This window comes from Zonotrichia leucophrys, chromosome 2, assembly GCF_028769735.1.
Source record: "Zonotrichia leucophrys gambelii isolate GWCS_2022_RI chromosome 2, RI_Zleu_2.0, whole genome shotgun sequence".
In the NCBI taxonomy this organism is placed as follows: Eukaryota; Metazoa; Chordata; class Aves; order Passeriformes; family Passerellidae; genus Zonotrichia; species Zonotrichia leucophrys.
In genome coordinates, this window is record NC_088171.1 from 1817057 (window position 1) to 1833465 (window position 16409).

Consider the following 16409-nt stretch of genomic DNA (forward strand, 5'->3'; position numbering starts at 1 on the left):
TTCCATTTTTTTCATTCATTTATTCATACCCTTCATTTATTTTTTTTTCCTTTAAAATTATTTTCATCCCCAAACAAATTTTTTTAAATTTAATTTTCATCATTTCCCTTCCCCATTTATTCCAAATTCATTTTATTTTCATTCATTTAAATTTATTTTCATTTTCAATTTTTCCGCTTTCAATTTTTCCCCCAAATTCCCCTTTCCCTCAAATTTCCCTTTCATTTATTTTATTTCAAATTTTTCCCAAATTTATTCATCATCATTTTAAATTTTCCCATTCAATTTATTCATTCAATTTTCAAAATTAAATTTATTCAATTCATTCCAATTTTAATTTATTTTCCCTTTCCCAAAATTCATTCATTCATCAAATTTATTACAATTTCCCCTTTTTATCCCATTCATCCCCTTCATTCCCATTTCCCCCCTTTCCTTTTATTACCCTTCTTTCATTTCCTTTTATTCCCCCCATTTCCAATTTATTTTTAAATTATGCCATTCCCTTCATCCCCTTCATTCCCCCATTCATTCATTTATCATTCAATTAAAATTTCCCTTCAAAATTTATTCAAATTTGGCATTTATTCATCAAATTCCCTTCCTCAATTTTCCATTCAATCCCCAAATTCATTCATTTTTATTTCCCTTCATTCAAACATTTTATTCATTCTTTTATTTCCCTCAATTTTATTCTCAAATTTATTTCCTTCATCATTTCAATCATTTCATCCATTCATTCAATTTCCCCTTTAAATTCCCCTTTTCATTTAAAATTTATTTATCATTTTTCCCCTTTAAAATTTATTCAAACATTCAATTCCCCATTCATTCCATTCCCTTCCCAAATTTTTTTTTTATTTCCATTTATTCAAATTTATTCATTTCAAACAAATTCCCTTTCATTTTATTTTCATTCAATTTTCATTCATCCTTTTCCCATTCATCTTTTCATTTTCCCCAAAAATTTTATCATTCAATTCCCTTCCCTTTTCATTTCATTCCCCTTTTTGTTCATTTCAATTTCCCTTCATTCTTCTCATTTCCCTTCAATTCCATTTTTCATTTTCCCCCCCCATTTAAATTTATTAATTCAAATTTATCATTTTTCATTTTTCAAACATTTTAGCATTTCAATTCAAAATTCCCTTCATTCCCCCATTACATTCCAAATTTAAAATTTTTTCCCTTCCCAAAACATTTATACCATTCAAATTTATTTTTTCGCATTCCCCTTTTCAATTTCATTTATTTTATCATTTTATTCACATTCAATTTTATTCATTTCCCCACATCCCTTTCATTTATTCCAATTTTCATTTAAATTCTTTTTCATTTCCAACACATTCCATCCCATCCAAATCATTTATTCAAATTTTCCCTTCATTCATCATTCATTAATTCATTTTAATCATTTATTCATTCATCATTATTCAGCATTCACATCTCATTCACATTCATCATTCATTCCCTCATTCATGCATCACATTCATGCCCTTCATTCATTCAATTCATTCATCATCATTCATTCATTCATCATTCATTCATTCATTCAAATTTATTAATTCCCTTCATCATGGGCATTCATCATTCATTCATTCATCATTTCATTCATCAATCATCTCATTCATCATTCATCATTCATTCATTTATCATTCATTCAATCATTCATCATTCATTCATTCATATTCATTCATTTATTCATTCATTCCATTCTTCATCATTTCATTATTCATTCCCATTCATTCATCACATTCATTCATTCATTTATTCCTTCATTCATTCATTCATTCGTCACATTCATTCCCTCATTCATTCATCATCACATCATTCATTTCATTCCATTCATTCAATTCATCATTCATCATTCATTCATCATCATCATTCATTCATTCATTCATTCATTCATCATTCATTCTTCATGTCATTCCCTTCATCATTCATTCATTCATTCATTCCATTATCATTCATCATTCATCATCATCAATTCATCATTCATTCATTTTATTCATTCATTCATTCATCATTCATTCACATTCATTCATTCATCAATTCATATCATTATTCATTCATTCAAATTTTTTTTTTTTTTTTTTTTTTTTTTTTTTTTTTTTTTTTTTTTTTTTTTTTTTTTTTTTTTTTTTTTTTTTTTTTTTTTTTTTTTTTTTTTTTTTTTTTTTTTTTTTTTTTTTTTTTTTTTTTTTTTTTTTTTTTTTTTTTTTTTTTTTTTTTTTTTTTTTTTTTTTTTTTTTTTTTTTTTTTTTTTTTTTTTTTTTTTTTTTTTTTTTTTTTTTTTTTTTTTTTTTTTTTTTTTTTTTTTTTTTTTTTTTTTTTTTTTTTTTTTTTTTTTTTTTTTTTTTTTTTTTTTTTTTTTTTTTTTTTTTTTTTTTTTTTTTTTTTTTTTTTTTTTTTTTTTTTTTTTTTTTTTTTTTTTTTTTTTTTTTTTTTTTTTTTTTTTTTTTTTTTTTTTTTTTTTTTTTTTTTTTTTTTTTTTTTTTTTTTTTTTTTTTTTTTTTTTTTTTTTTTTTTTTTTTTTTTTTTTTTTTTTTTTTTTTTTTTTTTTTTTTTTTTTTTTTTTTTTTTTTTTTTTTTTTTTTTTTTTTTTTTTTTTTTTTTTTTTTTTTTTTTTTTTTTTTTTTTTTTTTTTTTTTTTTTTTTTTTTTTTTTTTTTTTTTTTTTTTTTTTTTTTTTTTTTTTTTTTTTTCCCCCCCCCCCCCCCCCCCCCCCCCCCCCCCCCCCCCCCCCCCCCCCCCCCCCCCCCCCCCCCCCCCCCCCCCCCCCCCCCCCCCCCCCCCCCCCCCCCCCCCCCCCCCCCCCCCCCCCCCCCCCCCCCCCCCCCCCCCCCCCCCCCCCCCCCCCCCCCCCCCCCCCCCCCCCCCCCCCCCCCCCCCCCCCCCCCCCCCCCCCCCCCCCCCCCCCCCCCCCCCCCCCCCCCCCCCCCCCCCCCCCCCCCCCCCCCCCCCCCCCCCCCCCCCCCCCCCCCCCCCCCCCCCCCCCCCCCCCCCCCCCCCCCCCCCCCCCCCCCCCCCCCCCCCCCCCCCCCCCCCCCCCCCCCCCCCCCCCCCCCCCCCCCCCCCCCCCCCCCCCCCCCCCCCCCCCCCCCCCCCCCCCCCCCCCCCCCCCCCCCCCCCCCCCCCCCCCCCCCCCCCCCCCCCCCCCCCCCCCCCCCCCCCCCCCCCCCCCCCCCCCCCCCCCCCCCCCCCCCCCCCCCCTCATCATTCATTCAATTCATGCATTGCATTCATCAGCATCATTCAGATCATTCATCATTTATTCCCTCATTCATTTATTCATTTATCATCATTCATTGTTCATCATTCATTCATTCATTCATTCATTTTATTCATCATTCATTCATCATTCATTCATTCATTCAATCATCATCCATCCATCACCATCATCCATCCATCATCCATCATCCATCATCATCCATCCATCATCCATCATCCATCATCCATCCATCTCACATCCCTCCATCATCCATCCATCCATCTCCATCTCATCCATCAAATCCTCCATCATCCATCCATCATCCATCCTATCCATCCATCATCATATCCATCCATACATCCATCCATCCATCATCCATCCATTCATCCATCCATCCATCCATCATCCATCCATCCATCATCCATCCATCATCATCCATCCATCAATCCATCCATCATCCATCCATCATCCATCTCATCCATCATCATCATCATCCATCATCCATCATCATCAATCCATCCATCCATCCATCCATCATCATCCATCATCATCCATCATCCATCATCATCATCATCATCATCATCCATCATCATCCATCATCATCATCATCATCCATCCATCATCATCATCCATATCATCATCATCCATCCATCCATCATCCATCCTCATCCATCATCATTCCATCCATCCTCATCATCCCATCCATTCATCATCATCATCATCCATCATCCATCCATCCATCTCCATCATCCATCCATCATCATCCATCCATCATCATCATCATCATCCATTCATCATCATCATCATCATCCATCCATCCATATCCATCATCATCCATCCTCATCATCATCCATCATCACATCCATCATCATCATCATCATCATCCATCCATCATCATCATTCATCATCATCCATCATCCATCATCCATCCATCCATCATCCATCCATCATCATCATCCATCATCCATCATCATCCATCATCCATCATCCATCCATCCATCCATCTCATCCATCCATCCATCCATCCATCCATCCATCATCCATTTCATCATCCATCATCCATCCATCCATCATCCATCCATCATCCCATCATCCATCCATCATCCATCATCATCATCATCCATCCATCCATCATCCATCATCCATCCATCCATCCATCCATCATCATCCATCATCATCATCATCCATCATCCATCACATCCATTCATCCATCCATCCATCCATCATCATCCATCCATCATCCATCATCCATCCATCATCACACATCCCTCATCCATCATCTCATCATCCATCATCCATCCATCCATCATCCATCATCCATCCATTCCATCATCCATCATCCATTCATCATCATCCATCCATCCATCCTCATCATCCATCATCCATCCATCCATCCATCATCCATCCATCCATCCATCATCCATCATCATCCATCCATCTCTCCATCATCCATCATCCATCCATCCATCCATCCATCATCCATCATCCATCCATCCATCCATCCATCCATCCATCATCATCATCATCCATCATCATCATCATCCATCCATCCATCATCCATCATCCATCATCCATCATCCATCCATCCATCCATCATCCATCCATCCATCCCATCATCCATCCATCCATCATCCATCCCATCATCCATCCAATCCATCCATCATCCATCCATCCATCATCCATCATCCTCATCCATCATCCATCCATCATCCATCCATCATCCATCCATCCACATCCATTCCATCCATCCATCATCCATCCATCCATCCATCCACATCCAATCCATCATCCATCCATCCATCATCCATCATCCATCATCCATCCAATCCATCATCCATCCTTTCCATCCATCCATCCATCATCCATCCATCCATCCATCATCCAATCCATCCATCCATCCATCCATCATCCATCATCCATCCATCCATCATCCTTTCATCCATCCCATCCATCAATCCATCATCCATCCATCCATCATCCATCCATCCATCATCCATCATCCATCCATCCATCCATCCATTCATCATCCATCCATCATACCATCATCCAATCCATCCATTATCCATCCATCATCCATCCATCATCCATTCATCCATCCTCTTCCATCCATCATCCATCCAATCATCCATCCATCCATCCATCATCCATCCATCCATCATCCATCATCCATCCATCCATCCATCCATCATCCATCCATCATCCATCCATCCATCATCCATCCATCCATCCATCCATCCATCCATCCATCCATCATCCATCCATCCATCCGTCATCCATCCATCCATCCCAAGGAAACCTTTGTGATTCCACATCCCGTTCCCATCACAATTCCCAGCGGATCCGTGCCCTCACCAGGTTGTGAACCTGGTGGTGCCACCCGCTGGGGATGAAGACGATCTCTCCGGGCTCCTGGAGAATTTCCAGCGGGGGCTGGCTCCGGCTGGAGCGCGGATAAATCCTCTCATCCCGCAGATCCGGCGCCGTCACGTCGAAGGGGAGATTCCCGTGGCGATCCCGCAGGAATTCCTCCTGTCCCGCGGGATACAGCAGCCACCTCTTCCGGCCGCACACGTTGGCCGACCAGCTGTAGGAGCGGAACACGTCGGCGTGGAACGGCGTCCTGGGGGGGAAAATCAGGGATGGGCGGGAATCCATCCCGAAAAATTCCAACGGGGATGGATTCGAGGCGTTGAGAAGGTTGAGGTGCTGATCCCAAAATTCCATGAGGAGTTGCAGTTGGATGATGGGGGTTTGACTATTAAAAGGCTATTATATGGATGCTGATCCCAGAATTCCTCATGGAATTTTGGTTGGATGATGGGAGTTTTGGTTATTAATAGGGCATTAGGTGGATACTGATCCCAAAATTCCTCATGGAATTTCAGTTGGATTATGGACTTTGGCTATTAAAAGGCCAATATGTGGATATTGATCCCAAAATTCCTTAAGGAATTTCAGTTGGATTATGGAGTTTTGGCTATTAAGGCTGTTATATGGATACTGATCCCAAATTCCATGAGGAGTTGCAGTTGGATGATGGGGTTTTGGTTATTGAAAGGCTGTTATATGGATGCTGATCCCAAAATTCTTCATGGAATTTTGGTTGGATTATGGACTGTGGCTAATAGAAGGTCAACATGTGGATACTGATCCCAAATTCCATGAGGAGTTGCAGTTGGATGATGGGGTTTGGCTCTTAAAAGGCCAATATATGGATATTGATCCCAAAATTCCTCATGGAATTTTGGTTGGATTATGGGGTTTGACTATTAAAAGGCCATTAAGGGGTACTGATCCCAGAATTCCTCATGGAATTTCAGTTGGATTATGGAGTTTTGGTTATTGAAAGGTTATTATATGGATGCTGATCCCAGAATTCTTCATGGAATTTGGGTTGGATGAGGGGAGTTTTGGTTATTAATAGGCCATTATGTCGATACTGATCCCAAAATTCCTCATGGAATTTCAGTTGGATTATGGACTGTGGCTAATAGAAGGTCAACATGTGGATACTGATCCCAAATTCCATGAGGAATTTCAGTTGGATTATGGAGTTTTGGCTATTAAAATGCCACTGTATCCATACTGATCACAAAATTCTTCATGGAATTTTGGTTGGATTATGGACTTTGGCTATTATAAGGCCAATATATGGATATTGATCCCAAAATTCTTCATGGAATTTTGGTTGGATTATGGGGTTTTGCCTATTAAAAAGCCACTCTATCCATAGCTTTCCCAAAATTCCTCATGGAAATTCGGTTGGATGATGGGAGTTTTGGTTATTAAAAAAATCACTGTATCCATACTGATCCCAAAATTCCTCATGGAATTTTGGTTGGATAATGGAGTGTTTTAGATCTTCTCTACTTTATGGAGTTTTGGCTATTATATGGATGCTGATCCCAAAATTCCTCATGGAATTTCAGTTGGATGATGGGAGTTTTGGCTATTAAAAAAATCACTGTATCCATACTGATCCCAAAATTCCTCATGGAATTTTGGATGGATGATGGAGTTTTGGCTATTAAGGCTGTTATATGGATACTGATCCCAAAATTCCTCATGGAATTTCAGTTGGATGATGGGAGTTTTGGCTATTAAAAAATCACTGTATCCATACTGATCCCAAAATTCCTCATGGAATTTTGGTTGGATTATGGGGTTTTGGTTATTCAAAGGCCACTCTATGGTTACTGATCCCAAATTTCCATGAGGAATTTCAGTTGGATTATGGGGTTTTGGTTATTAAAAAGCCACTGCATCCATACCTTTCCCAAAATTCCTCATGGAATTTTGGTTGGATTATGGGGTTTTGGTTATTAAGGCAGTTATATGGATACCAATCCCAAAATTCCTCATGGAATTTTGGTTGGATTATGGGGTTTTGGTTATTAAAAGGCCATTATATGGATACTGATCCCAAAATTCCTCATGGAATTCTGGCTGGACAATGGAGTGTTTTATATCTTCTCTACTTCTCTTTAATTTATCCCAAAAATCCTTCAGGGCAGGAATTCTGATAAAAACACCCCAAATGCAACTTGACAACCAACACTGGGCTGGAATTTTCCCCTGGAATTTTCCCCTGGAGTTATCCCTGCACATCCCAAGGGAATTTCTCCTCCAATCTCCCAGATCCTTTTGTTTTTGGGGTTTTTTTCCCTTTTCCAGGGAACCAACCAGGCCACCAGGAAACCCTGCCTGCTTATCCTGAGGGATAACGGGATCATTCCCTGGGATTTTCAGGAATTTTTTGGGATCAGAGCCTTACCAGGATCCCTTGGGTCCCATGTAGACGAACCGAAAATCATCCCCGGCCGCCGCATCCCAATATTCATTGAGCCAATCCGAGGAAAAATACACGGGAGTGGTGTAAACATCCTGCTCTGGAAAAGCTCTGGAAAACAAAAACTGCTTGGAAAAGCAGCCTGGGAAAACGGGATAACCCCCAAAAAACAGCGGGAAGAGCAGGGTGGATCCCTCAGGATGGAATTCCAGGGGTTTGGGGTGGAAGGGAGTTGAAGGAGAAGCTTATCCCAAATTTTTGCTGGCCCAGATTCCGGGGCAGCCACGGCTTCTCTGGGAATTCCATCCCAGCCCCTCCCCATTCCCACAGGGAAAATTCCTTCCCAAATTCCTTCCCAGCTGGACAAGGAAAGGCAGAGCTGGGGGAAGGGAACTTGGAGGAGTGGGAACATTCCCAGAAAAGCCAATGGATCCTAAAGGATCCCAAATCCAACATGGAATAATCCCAATCCAGGTCTGACTGTAGGAGCTGCTCCAGAGTAATTTTCCATGGGGAGAAAACATGGAATGGTTTGGGTGGGAAGGGACCTTTAGGATCATTCCAAGGCTGCTCCTGGCCTTGGGCACTTCCAGGGATTCAGGGGCAGCCACGGCTTCTCTGGGAATTCCAGCCCAGCCCCTCCCCATTCCCACAGGGAAAATTCCTTCCCAAATTCCTTCCCAGCTGGAGAAGGAAAGGCAGAGCTGAGGGAAGGGAGCTGGAAGAAGTGGGAACATTCCCAGAAAAGCCAATGGATCCTAAAGGATCCCAAATCCAACATGGAATAATCCCAACCCAAATCCCAATCCAGGTCTGACTGTAGGAGCTGCTCCAGAGTAATTTTCCATGGGGAGAAAACAAGGAATGGTTTGGGTGGGAAGGGACCTTTAGGATCATTCCAAGGACAATTCCCACCATCCCAGGCTGCTCCTGGTTTTGGACATTCCATGGATCCAGGGGCAGCCACGGCTGCTCTGGGAATTCCATCCCAACCAGGAATTCCTAATTCCCAAATTGTGTTTAAGTGGATCTTGAGCTTGGAATAAAAGCTGGGAATGAGGCTGAGGGAATATCAGGGATTTGAGGAATTCTGGGCTCCAAGGCTTTGGAATCCCTCAGGGAATGTTGGAATGTTTTCCCTCCGTGCTGATGCTGAGCTCGTCTGCTTTGCCTCAAAATCCCAACGGGAACAACTGAAAATCATGGAATTTTTGGGGTTATTTTAGGGAATTTTTAGGGGGATCCTAAAGAAGATCCAGCCCCAACCCCATGGCAGGGACACCTCCCACTATTCCAGGTGATCCAAGTTGGTTTTGGGCAATTCCAGGGATGGGAATTCCATCCCAAGCAGGAATTCCTTCCTAAATCAAGCGGGAAGCCATTCCCTGTTTCCTGCCATTCCCTGCTCATCCCAAATCCCTCCCCAGCTCTCCTGGAGCCTCTGGAAGGGGCTCTGAGGATTCCCTGGATCCCTCCCCTCTCCAGAGGGACATTCCCGGTGCTGGAATGTCGGGAATGACATTTCCCACTATTCCAGGTGATCCAAGTTGGTTTTGGGCAATTCCAGGGATGGGAATTCCATCCCAAGCAGGAATTCCTCCCTAAATGAAGCGGGAAGCCATTCCCTGTTTCCTGCCATTCCCTGCTCATCCCAAATCCCTCCCCAGCTCTCCTGGAGCCCCTGGAGCCCCTGGAAGGGGCTCTGAGGATTCCCTGGATCCCTGCCCTCTCCAGAGGGACGTTCCCGGTGCTGGAATGTCGGGAATGACATTTCCCACTATTCCAGGTGATCCAAGCTGGTTTTGGGCAATTCCAGGGATGGGAATTCCTCCCTAAATCAAGCGGGAAGCCATTCCGTGTTTCCTGCCATTCCCTGCTCATCCCAAATCCCTCCCCAGCTCTCCTGGAGCCCCTGGAGCCTCTGAGGATTCCCTGGATCCCTCCCTTCTCCAGAGGGACATTCCCGGTGCTGGAATGTCGGGAATGACATTTCCCACTATTCCAGGTGATCCAAGTTGGTTTTGGGCAATTCCAGGGATGGGAATTCCATCCCAAGCAGGAATTCCTGTCCAAATTGTGTTTAGGTGGATCTTGAGCTTGGAATAAAAGCTGGGAATGAGGCTGAGGGAATATCAGGGATTTGAGGAATTCTGGGCTCTATTTGGAGCTCCAAGGCTTTGGAATCCCTCAGGGAATGTTGGAATATTTTCCCTCCGTGCCGATGCTGAGCTCGGCTGCTTTGCCTCAAAATCCAAATTGGAACAATTCAAAATCATGGAATCATGGAATTTTGGGGTTGGATGGGATCCTAAAGAACATCCAGTCCCAACCCCATGGGCAGGGACACCTCCCAATATTCCAGGTGCTCCAAGTTGCTTTTGGGCAATTCCAGGGATGGGAATTCCATCCCAAGCAGGAATTCCTTCCTAAATTAAATGGGAAGCCATTCCCTGTTTCCTGCCATTCCCTGCTCATCCCAAATCCCTCCCCAGCTCTCCTGGAGCCCCTGGAAGGGGCTCTGAGGATTCCCTGGATCCCTGCCCTCTCCAGAGGGACATTCCCGGTGCTGGAATGTCGGGAATGACACCTCCCACTGTCCCAGGTGATCCAAGTTGCTTTTGGGCAATTCCAGGGATGGGAATTCCATCCCAAGCAGGAATTCCTCCCTAAATGAAGCGGGAAGCCATTCCCTGTTTCCTGCCATTCCCTGCTCATCCCAAATCCCTCCCCAGCTCTCCTGGAGCCCCTGGAGCCTCTGAGGATTCCCTGGATCCCTCCCCTCTCCAGAGGAACATTCCCGGTGCTGGAATGTCGGGAATGACATTTCCCACTATTCCAGGTGATCCAAGCTGATTTTGGGCAATTCCAGGGATGGGAATTCCATCCCAAGCAGGAATTCCTCCCTAAATCAAGCGGGAAGCCATTCCCTGTTTCCTGCCATTCCCTGCTCATCCCAAATCCCTCCCCAGCTCTCCTGGAGCCCCTGGAAGGGGCTCTGAGGATTCCCTGGATCCCTGCCCTCTCCAGAGGGACATTCCCGGTGCCGGAATGTCGGGAATGACATTTCCCACTATTCCAGGTGATCCAAGTTGGTTTTGGGCAATTCCAGGGATGGGAATTCCTTCCTAAATCAAGCGGGAAGCCATTCCCTGTTTCCTGCCATTCCCTGCTCATCCCAAATCCCTCCCCAGCTCTCCTGGAGCCCCTGGAAGGGGCTCTGAGGATTCCCTGGATCCCTCCCCTCTCCAGAGGGACATTCCCGGTGCCGGAATGTCGGGAATGACATTTCCCACTATTCCAGGTGATCCAAGTTGGTTTTGGGCAATTCAAGGGATGGGAATTCCATCCCAAGCAGGAATTCCTTCCTAAATTAAATGGGAAGCCATTCCCTGTTTCCTGCCATTCCCTGCTCATCCCAAATCCCTCCCCAGCTCCCCTGGAGCCTCTGAGGATTCCCTGGATCCCTCCCCTCTCCAGAGGGACATTCCCGGTGCTGGAATGTCGGGAATGACATTTCCCACTATTCCAGGTGATCCAAGCTGGTTTTGGGCAATTCCAGGGATGGGAATTCCTCCCTAAATCAAGCGGGAAGCCATTCCGTGTTTCCTGCCATTCCCTGCTCATCCCAAATCCCTCCCCAGCTCTCCTGGAGCCCCTGGAAGGGGCTCTGAGGATTCCCTGGATCCCTCCCCTCTCCAGAGGGACATTCCCGGTGCTGGAATGTCGGGAATGGGGCCGGACCTGCTCAGGTGCCAGTCCTTGAGGTAGAGGCAGCCGCGGGGGGAGCGGTGCCCGTTCCCGATGCGTTCCCGCCAATATTCCAGGAATTCCCGGAAGGGCAGCTGCTCCTTGGGGTTGGAGTTGTACTCCCGGACGTCGCAGTTGGCCACGGGCACCACGGCTTCTCCTGGAATGACAAATCCCGCGGGAATTTACCTCGGGAATGAGGAGGATTCATCAAAGCATCTCCCTCAAGTTCATCCCAGGCTTCAAAAATTCCAGAGGGATATTTTATATCCCAGAACCATCATTCCAGGGAAATACAATCCTGGAATGACAAATCCCTTGGGAATGAGGAGGATCCATCAAATCACCTCCCTAAAGTTCATCCCTGTGGAATTCCAGGCTTTAAATATTCCAAAGGAACCATCCCAATGTTCCAGAACCATCATTCCAAGGGAACGTGATCCAGGAATGACAAATCCCTTGGGAATGAGGAGGATCCATCAAATCATCTCCATAAAGTTCATCCCTGTGGAATTCCAGGCTTCAAATATTCCAAAGGAACCAACCCGATCATGGAGCCATCATTCCAAACTAACAAAATCCAGGAATTACAAATCCCTCAGGAATTTCCCACGGGAATGAGGAGGATTCATTAAATCATCTCCCTCAAGTTCATCCCTGTGGAATTCCAGGCTTCAAAAATTCCAGAGGAATATTCTCTATCCCAGAACCATCATTCCAGGGAAATACAATCCTGGAATGACAAATCCCTTGGGAATGAGGAGGATTCCTCAAATCATCTCCACCTCAAGCTCATCCCTGTGGAATTCCAGGCTTTAAATATTCCAAAGGAACCATCCCAATCCCAGAACCATCATTCCAGGGAAACCAAAATCCAGGAATGACAAATCCCTCAGGAATTTTCCTTGGGAATGAGGAGGATCCATCAAATCATCTCCCTTAAGTTCATCCCTGTGGAATTCTGGGCTTCAAAAATTCCAGAGGAATATTTTATATCCCAGAACCATCATTCCAGGGAAATACAATCCTGGAATTACAAATCCCTTGGGAATGAGGAGGATCCATCAAATCATCTCCCTAAAGTTCATCCCCATGGAATTCTGGGCTTCAGACATTCCAAAGGATCCCAATCCCAGAACCATCATTCCAAGGGGAACGTGATCCAGGAATTACAAATCCCTTGGGAATGAGGAGGATCCATCAAATCACCTCCCCAAAGTTCATCCCTGTGGAATTCCCCGCTTCAAATTTTCCAGAGCAATATTCTCTATCCCAGAACCATCATTCCAGGGAAATACAATCCTGGAATGACAAATCCCTTGGGAATGAGGAGGATTCACCAAATCATCTCCACCTCACCCTCATCCTCATGGAATTCTGGGCTTTAAATATTCCAGAGGAACCATCCCAATCCCAGAACCATCATTCCAAGGGGAACCAAAATCCAGGAATTACAAATCCCTCAGGAATTTTCCATGGGAATGAGGAGGATTCATCAAATCATCTCCACCTCAAGCTCATTCCTGTGGAATTCCAGGTTTTAAATATTCCAAAGGAACCATCCCAATCCCAGAACCATCATTCCAAGGGGAACGTGATCCAGGAATGACAAATTCCTTGGGAATGAGGAGGATCCATCAAATCATCTCCCTAAAGTTCATCCCTGTGGAATTCTGGGCTTCAAAAATTCCAGAGGAATATTCTCTATCCCAGAACCATCATTCCAGGGAAATACAATCCTGGAATTACAAATCCCTTGGGAATGAGGAGGATCCATCAAATCACCTCCATAAAGTTGATCCCTGTGGAATTCTGGGCTTCAGATATTCCAAAGGATCCCAATCCCAGAACCATCATTCCAAGGGGAACCAAAATCCAGGAATTACAAATCCCTCAGGAATTTTCTCAGGGAATGAGGAATGATCACCTCCCTCAAGCTCATCCCTGTGGAATTCCAGGCTTTAAATATTCCAAAGGAACCATCCCGATCATGGAGCCATCATTCCAAATGAACAACATCCAGGAATTACAAATCCCTTGGGAATGAGGAGGATCCATCAAATCACCTCCCCAAAGTTCATCCCCATGGAATTCTGGGCTTCAAATATTCCAAAGGAACCATCCCAATGTTCCAGAACCATCATTCCAAGGGGAACGTGATCCAGGAATTACAAATCCCTCAGGAATTTTTCCTTGGGAATGAGGAGGATCCATCAAATCATCTCCCTAAAGTTCATCCCTGTGGAATTCTGGGCTTCAAAAATTCCAGAGGAATATTCTCTATCCCAGAACCATCATTCCAGGGAAATACAATCCTGGAATTACAAATCCCTCAGGAATGAGGAGGATTCACCAAAGCATCTCCACCTCAAGCTCATTCCTGTGGAATTCCAGGTTTTAAATATTCCAAGGGAATCATCCCAATGTTCCAGAACCATCATTCCAAGGGAACGTGATCCAGGAATGACAAATCCCTTGGGAATGAGGAGGATCCTTAAAATCACCTCCTTAAAGTTCATCCCTGAGAATTCCAGGCTTTAAATATTCCAAAGGAACCATCCCAATCCCAGAACCATCATTCCAGGGAAACCAAAATCCAGGAATTACAAATCCCTCAGGAATTTTATCATTAAATTCTCCAAAATAATTTAAATATATGAATAAAAATTATTCTTTAAGTTTATTTAAATAATAAAATATAAATAAAATTTAGGAATAAATTTCAGCTTGGAATCTGCAAACCAGATCGTGAAGGAATAAGAAAAAATCCATGGATTAATTTAGGATAAAAACTTGGAATTTGGGGTTTTTTAGTGTTTTTATCCCTAAAATTCAATCCTAAAAAGCGGAATTTTTTGGGATTTGGAAAAAATCCCAGGACTTACCAAAGTTCTGCAGGAGATGCTCAAAGTTGGGTTTCCCATGGAAAAAAAATCCATGGAATAATTTAGGATAAAAACTTGGAATTTGGGTTTTTTTTGTGTTTTTATCCCTAAAATTCAATCCTATAAAGCCGAATCCTTTAGGATTAGGAAAATTCTCCTAAATTCTCCAAGAGTTTAAATTTATTTAAATATAAATTAATTAAAAAATTGTGAATGAATAAATGGAAAAAAATCCATGATTCAGTTTAGGAAAAACTTGGAATTTTCTGGTTTTTCAGTGCTTTTATCCCTAAAATTCAATCCTAAAATACTGAATTCTTTAGGATTGGGAAAAAAAATCAAACTTCTGCAGGAGATGCTCAAAGTTGGGTTTGCCATGGAAAAAAAAATCCATGGATTAATTTAGGATAAAAACTTGGAATTTTTGGGGTTTTTAAAGTGTTTTTCTCCCTAAAATTCAACCCTAAAAAGCGGAATTTTTTGGGTTTTGGAAGAAATCCCAGGACTTACCAAAGTTCTGCAGGAGATGCTCAAAGTTGGGTTTCCCATCCCGCGTCACCCAAGTTTTCCTGCTGCCCCAATCCTCGGTGAATTTGGCCGAGAGAACGCAGGGGTGGTTGGGAATGAGATAATCCCGGAAAAAATCGGAATAAGTGAAGGAATCAACTTTGTCAATAAAATCCACGTGGCCCCCGGGGAGAGCACGCGGAGGAGAATTCCCAAAATCCCGGAAAAAAGCGGTGGAACAGGCAAAGGTCGCTCTGTCCATGCAGGCTGGGGGAAAAAATAAATTCCTTGGCTGAGCCAAGGAATTTGGAGAAATAATCCCAAAAAATATCCCTGCTAAAAATGGGGATTTGAGGATTTAAAAGTGGGGGAAATCATGGGGAGCGTTGGGATGATTTGGGTTTTCCATGGGTTTTTTGGGGAATGGATGGTTTTTTATGGATGGTTTTTCTTCTTGTCCTAAAAAAAACAACAAGAAAAGAAAATTTCAGTGGGATATTTCCAAGGAATTCATAAATTGAAAGGGTGGAGGGAAAGAAATTCCTGAAATATTTGGGAATGCTGTGGGATCATCCCTTTGTTTCCAGGTTTGGCATTTCTCACTTCTGATAGAGTTTTCCCCAAGGATTTGGAGAAATTGAAGGATAAAAATCGGGAAAAAAAATGGGAAAGAAACAAAAAAAAAAAAAAGGGAAGAGGAGTCTGAGCACAGAGGGAATAAAGCAAAGAGGGCGCAGGGATGGGATTTGGGAAACACTGAGGGAAAAGAGGAATTTGGGATCTCCAGGAGGGAATTCCTCCAGCACAGAGCTCCAAGGGAATATTGGATGAAGGAGCCTCCAGGAGGGAATTTTCCCTCAGAAATCTCCGAGGAAGTATTGGAATTATGGGACATCCATGAGGGAATTCCTCCCTCAGAAATCTCTAAGGGAACACTGGGATTGGGGAACCTCCATGAGGGAATTCCCCCCACGGCCATCCCCAGTGTTGGGGGGAGGACCCGGACACCACAGGGCGTCGCACACGCCATCCCCGCCCCTCTCTCCTGTCCAGCCCGCACCGTCGCTGCCCGCAGGAACCGGGAGCACCCCGAGGGGAGCCACACTCACCCCCGCTCCCCTCGGGGCAGCCCCGCGGCGCGAATGGCGGCGTCGGCGGCGACAATGAAAGCCTATGGCGGGCGCCGCCGGAACCTCTGCGTCGAGCGGGTGGGGGCCGGGGGGGAGGTGAAAAGTGGAGCGCAGCGGCGCAGCGCTCAGCCAATAGAAACG

The 16409-nt window shown here is 43.6% G+C and overlaps 1 protein-coding gene across 1 annotated transcript in view; it reads right to left on the reverse strand.

The window, feature by feature from the left end:
- The window catches only part of JMJD4 (jumonji domain containing 4), a 25503-nt gene extending 9140 nt beyond the window's left edge, over positions 1-16363 (reverse strand). Inside the window, exons 1-5 of the mRNA XM_064703756.1 lie at positions 16248-16363; positions 15142-15597; positions 11741-11906; positions 7985-8110; positions 5563-5830 (exon numbers count right to left, since the gene is read on the reverse strand). Coding sequence (XP_064559826.1) covers positions 5563-5830; positions 7985-8110; positions 11741-11906; positions 15142-15400 — 819 coding nt within the window. The 5' untranslated portion in view covers positions 15401-15597; positions 16248-16363. The remainder of the gene's footprint in view (positions 1-5562; positions 5831-7984; positions 8111-11740; positions 11907-15141; positions 15598-16247) is intronic.
- Between the last annotated feature and the right edge of the window lie 46 nt (positions 16364-16409).